The sequence below is a fragment of the Lactuca saligna genome, chromosome 8, assembly GCF_052625555.1.
Source record: "Lactuca saligna cultivar CGN05327 chromosome 8, ASM5262555v1, whole genome shotgun sequence".
NCBI classification, from domain to species: domain Eukaryota; kingdom Viridiplantae; phylum Streptophyta; class Magnoliopsida; order Asterales; family Asteraceae; genus Lactuca; species Lactuca saligna.
Window position 1 is genome coordinate 153,161,567 of NC_136424.1, and position 12,794 is coordinate 153,174,360.

General features: G+C 34.6%; 1 protein-coding gene across 2 annotated transcripts; it reads left to right on the top strand.

Moving 5' to 3' along the window:
• Nucleotides 1–5,253: 5,253 nt before the first annotated feature.
• On the top strand, nt 5,254–11,517 carry LOC145007943 (uncharacterized). 2 transcript variants are annotated; one of them, XM_078966554.1, is made up of 13 exons: nt 5,254–5,728; nt 6,930–7,749; nt 7,858–8,082; nt 8,155–8,384; nt 8,571–8,645; nt 8,913–8,984; nt 9,063–9,161; nt 9,280–9,348; nt 9,468–9,582; nt 9,764–9,832; nt 9,927–10,242; nt 10,353–10,491; nt 10,566–11,517. In XM_078966554.1, exons 1-13 carry the CDS (start codon nt 5,588–5,590, stop codon nt 11,361–11,363), a joined length of 3,168 nt encoding a protein of 1,055 aa, XP_078822680.1. In that variant the 5' UTR covers nt 5,254–5,587; the 3' UTR covers nt 11,364–11,517. The 2 variants fall into 2 exon arrangements, with proteins under 2 accessions (XP_078822680.1, XP_078822681.1); XM_078966555.1 differs by having other exon boundaries at nt 5,255–5,728; nt 10,569–11,517.
• The last annotated feature ends 1,277 nt before the right edge of the window (nt 11,518–12,794 follow it).

The following is a 12,794-nucleotide window of genomic DNA, read 5'->3' on the forward strand; positions in this document are numbered from 1 at the left end:
TTAATGCCTCGACACTTCCTTGGGCTGTAAACTCCAATCCACCCCACATTTCTTTGTGTTTGAATGTTCCAAACCCGAAATAGTAAGCTCCTAATTTATGTATTAAGCCTAAGGGTGGTTTGGGAGTGTTTTTGGGGCATTTTGCAAGGATAAGAGGTGTTCACGGCCTAAGCATGTGCTTGGGCCGTAAACTCTCTTTTATGCCCTAAACTCTTGTGTTTTGATGTTTAAACACTCCTAGATAAATTCCCTAACTTGTATCCAAGCTCAAATAAGGAAGAAAATCGGGACTTTTGGCCACTTTTTGGGGGTTTACGGCCTAAGGAGGCTCTTAGGCGGTAAACTCCTTTTCATCAGCTTATATGGTCAATTTTTTGGGGTATAATCACAAGCTAATATGTTTAGAATAAGCTAGGGTAAGGGGACTTACGATTTGGAAGCGTTTGGTTGTGGATTTGAGGCGAAATCGGGCTTGTATGAGAGAGAGTATAGAGAGAGAGAGAGTGAAAAAGGGTGAAATGAAGTTTACTCTCCCTTATATAGGGGTTGAAGTTGGGGCTCAGTGGAAATCTACCTGATACTGCCGTTAAACGGGGCTTTTTGGTCGCACCCGATTAAACGGTCAAATTTTGACTTGGTTGTAACTAGACATTTTTAAGGGCATTTTGTGGGTGTTTCTAATTTGTTTCAACCCTTACCAAGTCATTATAAAAGTCCCCATATAATTTACCTCTTCCAAAAGGTTAACAGACAGTTAAATAAAACAAAGATTTTTAACGGAAAAAGGTTAAAACTGACGGAATAGATTTCGGGTTGTCACAGCGTGCCTTTAGTTCCTTCGCGACCAACCAGGCATGGTACGCTAAGCATACACTTAAGTACGCCTAACGTACTTAAGGGACTACTTATGCTAAAATGTAATTCTTGAGGGTTTCAAGACATATTAGATTTAGGGTGTTACAAGTTGGAATGAGGTCCAAGCAAAAAAAAAAAATGACACACGATACTACGAAATAAGAATACAATACTTTATAAGTTGAAATCAAATATGACTGGATGAATGTGTTCATTGAAAAACTATGTTGATCTATGTCATTCAAGGATCACATAGAAATCTTTGTGACTTCAAGAGTATACTTAATTGATTTAAGAGACTCTATGTCATGAAAGAACACCAATCGTATACTCCAAGATATTTAATTATATTTAGCGTAAAGTCAAATATGAAGATTATAATATTCACATAATTCACAACAAATTAAGTTTAGTCGAACCCATTAATAAAGTTCTTATTTTAAGCCAAGTATGAATCGCCTAAGACTTTTTATTCTAGAAATGAGATTTGGATTTGGATTTAGTATTTGGATAACAACAACTATTATATAATGCTTTGATGTACTGGGATATGATTATAACATCAATACTTGTTGTCTTCTATATTAACATGTTTAATCCATGAATAATCTTATTATTCTAAAGTTTATAGTCGGTTATAATTGTGGGAGCAATTATGAAGTAAGACTAACATGAATTGGATTGGTTGACTTTCATCGGATGAAGGTAGGCAATGGATTGTAACCAAGTTTCATAGGTACTTGTCAGAGAACTGGTATTGAACTGACCCGCATCAAGATAATCTCATGGATCGCTATCATGAATGATATTTGATTAAAAGGTATTATCTTTGTATCCTTAACACATGAGATACATAGTGGGACTTAAGTGTAGGGAATGATGTTACACTCGGCTAAAACGGAAACACGGGGCGTGGCAGTACAAATGGTTTCATTGCAAAGGATAAAGACAACACCAACCATAGTATTAAAAGCTTTACAGTTTACAATGAGTTTGAAAAAATTTAAAGAAAAATATTACAATACATTTGAAAAACAACAAATGCATAATGCTTCTACTTGTGTTGTGTCTCTATGTGCCTCTTACTAGATGATCCCCGAAAAAGCATGTAAAACGAGCGTCAACTATAAAAATAGTTGGTGAGTTCACAGGTTTACAAAAATGTGGTTTCATGAGTCATAATCAAAGTTTTGATAGAAGTCTCCATAAATAAGAGTACATTGCTAAAATGAGTAAATACGTTTGCATAAACAAAGTTCGTTGTCATCATGAGACATAAAGTACGTTGCAAAAAAAGATGCAAGGTTCATATTCTCATGGAAATAAAGTTCGTTGCTAAAACGAGTAAACAAGTTTTGTATCTGCATAATAATTCCATCCATGGGTTCACAACCCAAGCCTAATGGCCGAATTGTGCCCTATTGATTACTATGTGTATTGCTAACATAGTGAATAAAATGGTAAAATGCACTCCGCGAATCGTGTGAGTAAGGAGTTGTCTACCTCTTAACAATGTTGTTCATAATGACCATGGGCTCAAAAAAGTTAATGAGTTGTGTCAAATGATTCCAGGGACTTAACCGCGATACAGACCTCATGAATTAAAGTAGCATACACATACATGTCGAATATAGCATCCAAGTTTGATACAAGTCAAATTAAATACAACGAACATAAATAATTTAGGACATGATTTTCCACCATAAAACGTAAAAACGAAAAATAGGGGGTGTGAATACTCACTATGGTTCGAGATAATGCAAATGGTGCCTTGAACTATGCTTCACTCGTACCACTATCGAATCCTACAACGATGTTACATACTAATGAGTCTTTAATCGAAATCTAATACTAGTATACTTACTACTACAATAGAATTATGCCAATATTGTGTCAAAATTTTGATATTAATAAGTTAAAAACATTTTTCTATGAAATTTACATTTCTATGAATCAATTTTTTATATAACAAATTAAAGTGGAAATTCTCATTATTGAAATGCTAAAATTTAACAATTTAGGAGGTGTTCCAATGATTAAATATTCAAAAACTAAATCAATTTAGTTCCAAAATTTCCCAAACTTTGTATTTAAGCTCTCACTGCAATTAAGAACTTGCTTGTAATTTTTCATGATTTTTAGATGTCCTTAACTATTTTCCACCATTTATTACCTGAAAACATCATAAAATCATGAAAAAACAGTAAATGGTCATGAAAAAATCTTAAAACTTTTTTGTAATTGTTTTACAGTGTTCATAATTGGGGAAAAATATTGAAAATCCTTTTTGAATAGTAAAACCCGATTTTTAAAATTTAAGTGGGTTTAATATCTAGAAAATATAAATAAATAGTAAATAGTTAAATATAAATCCTCAAAAATTTTACTTTTGATTATAATGTAATAGAAGATATTCTAGTAAATGTTTATGATTTTTGGATAAGCTTACCTATTTTTCTGCTATTTAATCTTTTTAATAAACATTAAATCTTGGAAAAATCGCAAAAGGTTGTGGAAATTTCTCCAATTGTTTTTGTGAAGGTAATATAATATATAGAAGCTTGGAAAAATAATTAATGTTGTTTTTAAAACTCAGAATACAAAATAACAATAAAAACTAAAATAATGGTAAACAATAATATCATTTTCTCAAACTTCTTGTTCCAAGAAATTTTCCTAGAATTTATTGGTCTCGATAAATATTTATTTGGGATTTATGTCTCTAAAATACTCATTTTTTGTATAAAAATAAGAAAATAGTTTTAGCACTTGAAAATTTATAGAAAACTTATTCATATAATATGTTTTTTTGAAGAAATTTGGTTTGTATATAGTTTGGTGTTTAATACAATATTTAACTTTCATGAAATATAAAAGTTTATTCTTGTTTGATCTTAAAAATTGGGTTGAAAGTTTGAGATTTTGTACTAACATTTCAACCATGATTTAACCAATATTATTTTATTTTCACTGATTTTTACATGTTAGGAGTTCAAATAAATTTTGAAGGATTTTTAGTGATGATTTACTCTCTTCATCATGCAACATAAAACTAATGTAGGCTAATCGATTCGTTTTCGGTTCATTCGATTCAACTAAACCGTTTCGATCCCAAACCATTTCGATCAGATGCTTACCCCTAATTGTGTGTGTTAGAGCTTCTCCAAACAAATCTGCAAATCATATATTTTCCCGGTCGCCATTATTAACATAAATCATATTTTGTTACCTGCAAATCTCCAACGAGTTGGTGGAGCTAAGGTTATCATGAATGTAATTTGTAGATTTGTTGGAGTTAGGATCATCAAATATTAATTTTAGTTTGAAGATATTTTTGTTTGGGCTGATAATCAATGAAAATTGATTTTATAGGTTCAAGAAAATTGAGATAGGGTTGATCATCACCAATTTCATTTATGTGTTGAATCAAATTAGAGTTGAACAACACATATATACCAAGCATTTCATGTTACAAGTTTTTTTTTTTGTTTAAATTAAAAAAAGACAAAGAGTGATCTATGTGATTTTGGTGTGTCAGAGATTTTTTTAATAACAAACGGGAAACCGAATTAAAAGAGGGGGAGGAGATATATATGCACCAACCTTTGTTTATCATCTTCTTATAGCCAAACCAACCCCGCTTTAAAATTAAAAGAGGGGGAGGATATATATATATATATATATATATATATATATATATATATATATATATATATATATATGCACCAACCTTTGTTTATCATCTTCTCATAGCCAAACCAACCCCGCTTTAAAGCATCTATATCTACCTTCTCATCCCTACACCATCACAATTGATCAACATCAACACCATCCACGACGTCAACGACAAACACAACAAGAAGCCATGTTCTCATTTTCTTTTACATGTTTTATGGTTGTGACGTGATAAGGAAAAACATGATTTTACTTTGACTTTGATTATACAAAATGGAGTATCTAAATAAATCCAATTCAACTTCCACAAGCCGCATCAACAAGTAATATTCGATTTAGAATAATTACCTGCTGAATGTCATTTACTTATATATATATATATATATATATATATATATATATATATATATATATATATATATATATATATATATATATTTATATTTATATTTGACAAATTTCAGGTTTCTATGTAGAAAAAGCCATTTAAAATAAAATGTTAGGGTAAAACCATTAATTTTTTTCTTTCTGATAAAGTTTTTTTTTTTTTTTTTTTTTTTTTTTTTTTTTTTTTTTTAATTTAATAAATAAAATGAAGGTTTATAAAACTGAAAAACAGATTATTTGTTATTATCATCAAAATTACGTCTATAAACGAAATTCCTTATTCAACTGAAAATATATTATTTATTGGGCAATAATTCAGTTTTTACTTTTTTGGTTATTTCTTTTGTCTATCTCCTAAAAGAAATCGTTGGAGCAGCCTGGATCCGAAGACTGGTTTATTGCATTGTGAATCACAATTCGATTCGCTCTCTCAAATCGGAGACAACAACCCTTCCACAACTCGAAGCAACTCAGTCATCATCGCCGGTTTTCCATCGATTACGCGAACCAGCAAAACCCTCTTGTTTCAGATCCTGATTCGATAACAGATCTTGTTTCCACATCTTATGCATTTCATTCGTTTATGACTTTTATTCTTATCTTCTGTCCTGGATCTTCGAATTTGATTACAGTAATTCGTTGATTATAAACTCTTATATTGGTCGAAGATATGGCCGGTGGGGTAGCGAATACAGATCAATTCGAGTCGTACTTCAAAAGAGCAGATTTAGATCAAGATGGTCGCGTTAGTGGCGCCGAAGCTGTTTCCTTCTTTCAAGCCTCTGGTTTACCTAAGCCGGTTCTCGCTCAGGTAACTAATATTCAGCAATTCTACTTCACTATTAGAATTTTGCATTTCTGTGAAGTTAATCTCAATTTTGATTTCTAATTCAGTCGTTTAACTTTGTTTAATACATGCTATGATAATTTTGTGAGAGCATAAATCTGGTACTAGCAGCAGGTCAGATGTGGTTTGATATATCAGCCACGAATCTGTATTGAGTTACTATAGCTAGATTCTGTCCCCTTTTGTTATGCACAACTATATATGATTCACTTCATCGTTTTACAAGAAGCAATATGTATCTTGTAATGTAGCATAGAGATAACTTGGATATTTGGCAATACTATTATTATGTTCATGGATGTATGTATGTTGCTATCTGGAGGTCATATATCACTGGACATGTGTATACATATTGGTAAGGGCTGCATTATCCACAGTTCTTTTCATTTGTGGTATATACACACACTCAAAACCTCTGATTTTAAAGGTATAGTGTCATTATAACCATTCATTACGCTAGTATTTTGCAGTGGGTAAGAATGACTTGATTTTCTGATATCAAGGATTCTACTCTACTCTCCCCCTCTTTTGGTATGTACTACATCTTCTGACATGTCCTCTAGGCACCTCTGGAATGCAAGGAGTATGACAACATATATGTTTGACTTTTAATCTTTACCCACAAGAGCACCTTTTCTTTGGTTGTAGGGTTTGTGGCTTGAAATTGGCAGTCATCTAAATTTTGAATTTTGATATTAGTAGTGTGAGATGATATTCGTTGTGGTTTTTGTATTGGTTTTGTGAACAAAATTTGTTACTTTAGGGTATAATTTAGTGGCCTTGCTTTCCAAAAGCTTTATAGGAGAAATGGTTCTACTTGATCCTACTACCTTGCTTTTGTGTTCCCTATGCATTTATTATCCTTCTTGTTATTTGACAGAAAACGCAACTTTGTTAATATGAAAGTTGAGCACATACATATAAACTGGAAAACATTCTTTAGTTTACTTCACAATCTATAATGGCAAAAACCACTCCAGAAATTTATATTTAACAACACAACTGACGGAGTGCAATGGAAACTTAAAAGACCTTAAATATTGCTGTAAAATCATTCTTTTCAAGCTCAACGATTGTATACATTTACAAATAAATTTGAATATTATATTCTACTGCATCTTATCTAGAGTCCTTTCTTGCTAACAAATTGCAACTCATTCTACAGATATGGACAATTGCTGATCAAAATCGAACTGGTTACCTTGGTAAACCAGAGTTCTTCAATTATCTAAAACTTGTAACTGTTGCACAAAGCAAACGAGACCTTACACCAGATATTGTGAAAGCAGCATTATACGGGCCCGCTTCATCTAAAATCCCTGCACCCCAAATCAACCTCAGCGCCTTACCCGCGGGCCCACCGCCACCTCAGATGGGGAGTACTCCTGTAAGAGCTCCATCTCCACAGGGTTATCCACCTCAGCAAAGTCAAACCATGAGACCACCTCAGTCAACACTTCCCACCACCACATTTCCATCACAACATGGAGGCATGATGTTGGCTCCATCAGGGTCAAGTCTCTCTGCACCACCTAGACCACAGGGACCCGGGCCCACTAACTTATTGCAAAATCCTGCACCTAAACCAAACGGTACTAATTTGTCAGCAAGTGGAAATGGATTTGTGTCCAGCTCAGCATTTGGCGCTCCATCTCAGGCAAAGAACAACCCTGTAGTTACTGTGTCACCTCCTAGTATTCCTGTCTCTGGTGGGACCCAATTGCCCAATAAGCCAACTCAATTGCTTCAAGGAAATGTTGCTGATCAAAATCATCAAATGCAACCAAGTTTTAGACCTAATCAACAAGTTCCAGTACAAAATCCCTCTACTTTTTCTAATCAGCCCTCACAACCTTGGCCAAAAATGTCACAGTCTAGTGTCCAAAAATATACCAAAGTTTTTATGGAAGTAGATACAGACAGAGATGGAAAAATTAGTGGTGATCAAGCACGCAATCTGTTCTTGAGTTGGAAATTGCCAAGAGGTAGGTGAAGTTTCATTTTCTTTTGCTTTATTGAGTTTTATATTTAGTAATTTAAATGCACACCATCTAAACTTGAATATGAATATCCTTAAATTCTTGTTGTTTCAGAGATCTTGAAGCAAGTGTGGGACTTATCTGATCAAGATGATGACAGCATGCTTTCTCTCAAGGAATTCTGCATTGCTCTCTACCTTATGGAGAGATTCAGGGAAGGCCGCCCTCTTCCAAAGGTGCTTCCACCCACTATTTTTGAGGGGTCAACATTGCCGCCATCAGGTCAACCACAGCCACCTGCCGCCACATATGGTGCTCCATTATGGAGACCTCCACCTGGTAAGCCCTAAACCATAAACCAGGTTATTGATAACTTTAAAAAAAAACAAATGTTGAATTTTTTTTTTGAAGGTGTCCAACAAGCACATGGGATGGTGGGCCCACGCCAGGTCACTGGGGGTGCACCAAGACCACCGCGTCCGGTTCCGGTTCCTGTGACTGAGAATGATGAAGATATGCAGCCTAGACAGCGCAAGCCTACGGTTCCTATACTGGAGAAGCATCTAGTGGATCAACTTAGTACAGAGGAGCAAAAATCATTGAATTCTAAGTTCCAGGAGGCAACAGAGGCAGATAAAAAGGTAAAAAATATGTGTAATTCAAGTTGACATTAGTTATATTATTGTATTATATGATTAACCTCAACTAGAGGTTAAAGGAATTAGAACTAGTTATATTTTTTTATTTTTGTAATTAAATATTTTTGTATTGATTGTAGTTATGTATAGAGTACATATATAGTTAAATTTTTAATTATTCTTACCCAGGTTGGTGAACTAGAGAAAGAGATATTGGAAGCTAAACAAAAGATTGAGTTCTACAGAAACAAGATGCAGGAAATTGTGAGTTGTCTTCTTTCTTATTTTTATAACTTTTATAACTAAAGCATGTAGATGATATGTTACTTGAGTCAGCAGTAGTATTCTACAACTAGTTCTAATGCACAGTTGATGTTAGAAGTTCATATCCAGTAAATTTTGTGTTTAAATTCTAGACCAATGTTTTTTTTTCCAACATTTTACTTCGAATTGATGGTAAAAATAAGGTTTTTAAATAATTTGTTACAATCACTAGCTCAGTAGCTCTAAATGTTTTTCTTTCAATCTCAGGTTTTGTACAAGAGCAGATGCGACTCTAGACTAAATGAGATCACAGAAAGGGTTTCCAGTGATAAGAAAGAGGTATGCATTTTTAATAAAACACACATTTTCTGATATAATTTCTGTTTTCTAAATTAGTGTGAGAAACTTGTGTCCTAGGTTGAATCACTATCAAAGAAATATGAAGACAAATACAAGCAATCTGGAGATGTAGCTTCTAAGTTGAGCATTGAGGAGGCCACGTTTCGTGATATCCAGGTTCACTAATAATAATATAATATACTTTTAATTGTTTAATTGAAAGTAGCTAATTTTTAATCTTATAAGAAAGTTCATTTCTCCAAAATTATATCTGATATTTGAATAATTATAACAGGAAAAAAAGATGGAGCTTTACCGAGCAATTGTGAAGCTAGACCAGGATGGAAAACCTGAAGAAATTCAGGTATTTTGTATTCTGCCCCTAACTATAAATCCATTAAATGAGAGTGAGAGGCTTAAGGTTTCATAGTGAGTGGCATTTTGGTAATTTGAGGGGCTTGTTTTTGTTTAAAAAATATGTAGGCTCGTGCTGATCGCATTCAAGCGGATTTGGAGGAGCAAGTAAAAATGTTAAACGAGCGCTGTAAAATGTATGGATTACGTGGGAAACCTACATCACTGGTTGAGCTGCCATTCGGTAAATCCACCTTTTCTGTTTAATAATTATTCCCAATTTATATAATAAAAAAAATGTTAAATACAAGAAATAGCAACATACTTGCATCCTACTTTCATTTTAATTTATTATAACATTGTATTTTGAAAATCTACATGAAGACAAAAAAATACCTTTTTCATTGTGAATGTAATGTGTTTAGGTTGGCAACCTGGTTTCCAAGAAGGAGCTGCTGATTGGGATGAAAGCTGGGATAAATTTGAAGAGGAAGGTAAGTAAAATAACAGCTACAAACTTAAGTTAAAATTGACCATAGTTTTGGTTGTCTGACAGATTATAGTGCATTAAATCAATGGAACTTGCAGGGTTTACATTTGTGAAAGAGCTAACACTGGATGTGGAAAATGTTATTGCACCTCCAAAGCCAAAATCCTTACCAGTCCAAAACAAATCTACTTTCCAATTCCAAGACAACAACAATACTTCAGAGGCCAATCATAAGCCTGAGAAGTTGACAGTGTCTGTGGAGGACAATAACAATGAATCAAATGAGCAAAAGGAAAAGGAAAAGGAAAAGAAAGACACCTCCTCACCCCAAACCCCCGAAAGCCCGCCTAAGATATTCCACGATGGAAAGACTACCAGTGAAGACGGTTCACCCCATGCTGTCAAAACCCACAGGTACTTCAAATGCAAGAAATAGCAATCCACTTTCACTTTCCTTCATTTCTTTATTTTAATATAATATTAACTTTTTTTTTTTTTTTTTTTTTCTTTTGTTACTGGTGCAGTGAAAATCTGGATACACAGTCGGTTGTTTCTAGTGAAAAAGGCTTTGATGAGCCAGGATCAGGATGGGGATTTGACACTCATTATGATTCAGATGCATCAGCAGCTTGGGATCTCAATGCTACTACAAAACCCAATAAGGTAAAACATCTTCCTATTTGACTATTTTCTATGTCAAGTCTTTTTCTACACATATCCCTTAAATTCTTTTTTAGCAGGACACGGATCAAGGGAGCAAATACGAAAATTCCTTCTTTGATTCCGATTCATGGGGAGGCCTAAACCCTATAAGAACCGAGATTCCAAAAAAGAGCACATTCACATTCGATTCCGTTCCAGGAACACCCGCGTACAGCTACGCCGGATCCCCACCCGCAGACAATTTATTCCAAAACCGGGCCCCGTTCTCGTCCTCCTTCCCCGATTCCGTCCCCGGAACCCCGGCTTACAGTTTCGCCGGTTCTCCTCGAAGCCATTCCAATTTCAATTCCAATCAACCATTCGCTTCGGTATTCGCTGATTCCGTTCCGAGCACTCCAATGTACACAAACTCACCTCGAAGATACTCCGACGGGCCTGAAGATAACTCCTTCAGCAACAATTTCTCACGGTTCGATTCGTTCTCCAGCAACGCGCCTCACGACCCGGCCCGTGACCCGTTTTCGAGATTCGATTCGTTCCGGAGCACCGCCCAGGATTCGGAGTACGATCAAGGGTTTAATGAACGGCAAACGACGCTTTCGAGATTTGATTCGATGAGGAGTTCGGTGGATTCGGATTTCGGGCACTCGTTGTTTCAGACTCGGGAATCGGAATCGTTCTCGAGGTTTGATTCCATGCAGAGTAGGAATGGGAATGCGAATGGGAATGAGTCGTCGGATTTCGGTCATGGGTTTCCGGCTTTTGACGATGGGGATCCGTTTGGGTCGGGTGACCCGTTTAGATCGCATCATGATCCGTTTAAGAGTGAGACTCCGAGAAGAGATTCGGTAGATGGTTGGAAGGCGTTTTGATGAGATTGTAGTAGTATTGGTGACTTGTCTTGATGATGATGTAGGTATATATAGAAAGAATGTTTAAAAAAATCTTGGCTTGTTTGATTGTTTGTTTGTTTGATTTGGGAATTGGGTGTCGTACTTTTTTAGAAATATGATTCTTTTTCTTCTACGTTTTGTTGTTAAAATGGATTTTATTTCCTCTTTTCATATTGTAAACTTGGTCTCATGTTTGAAAGGTATCATTTTTGTAAGTTTTTTATTTTGGGTACCAATGGTTATTGTTTTTCATTATCTTCAGCAAAAAAAAGAAAAAAGATTTGCTTTAGTGATGAACATTATCAAAGTTGAAAATATGAGACATTACATTAATACAGGTTCATCCAAGAGTTCTCTGTATAAATTGAATTTATAAAGTGAACGAGAGAACTGTAGAACTGTTAGATGAATGGTGATATTAAACTGACCATAAACAGTTTATTTATACTATAAAATACAATTACTAAACTTCCCTAAATATAACTGTAAAATGATAATGTATAAAATTTAAAGAAAATGACCATAATAATCATGTTTTTAAGTTTTTCCACAAAATAACCAAAAATCACAAAAATGATCATAGTAACCATAAAATCTTGGTGACTGTAGGGTATTTTTTTTCACCGCACGTAAGATTCTAGGTGGCTTGTGATTTTTTTAATTAATTTTTTTTAGAGTAAATTACGCGAATGGTCCCTGTGGTTTAGTGTAAATTACACACTTGGTCCCTAACTTATTTTTCTAACTCGGACTGTCCTCAACTTTTAATTATGTAACCCGCCACGTCCCTATTCTCACAGTCCGTCAATTGTTTCCGTTAGACACCCCACGTGCCTTGCACGTTAGGGGTATAAAAGTCTTTTCACATTTCCAACGATCTTCAAATACTAAATTTTCATCAGGATCGAACCTAATTTAGAGTAGTTTCTTTCAATCCTCCATCGTTTGAAGCGGTTACACCTAATCTCCTTCAAATCAAGGATGGTTCAATGCGATTGTGGGCGTGCTGCTGTAATTCGAACTTCAACTACTAACAATAATCCAGGAAGACCCTTTTACGCATGTCCAATTAAGGTATGTTGTAGTTGAGAATTTTGTAATCGTAACCCTAGATGGGGATATCACTGTATGCGATTATAGGTATTGTAACTGTGGCTTTTGAAATTGACAGGAACCACGTAAAGGATTTATTGCTTGGGTAGATGATGATGAAAAGGATCATGGTGACAGATTGACAATCTCCTGGCTTGTGAGGTTGAACAAGAAGCTGAAAAATGAAAATCTTTTCTTGAAAATATGTTTATTTAATAGTTGGGTATTGTTCTTGGTGATACTTGTTTACAAGTTGTAAGGTGGGGATGAGTTGTTATTGTAATGGTAAAGTCTTCTGTAATGGTTAGGTTGTAGCAA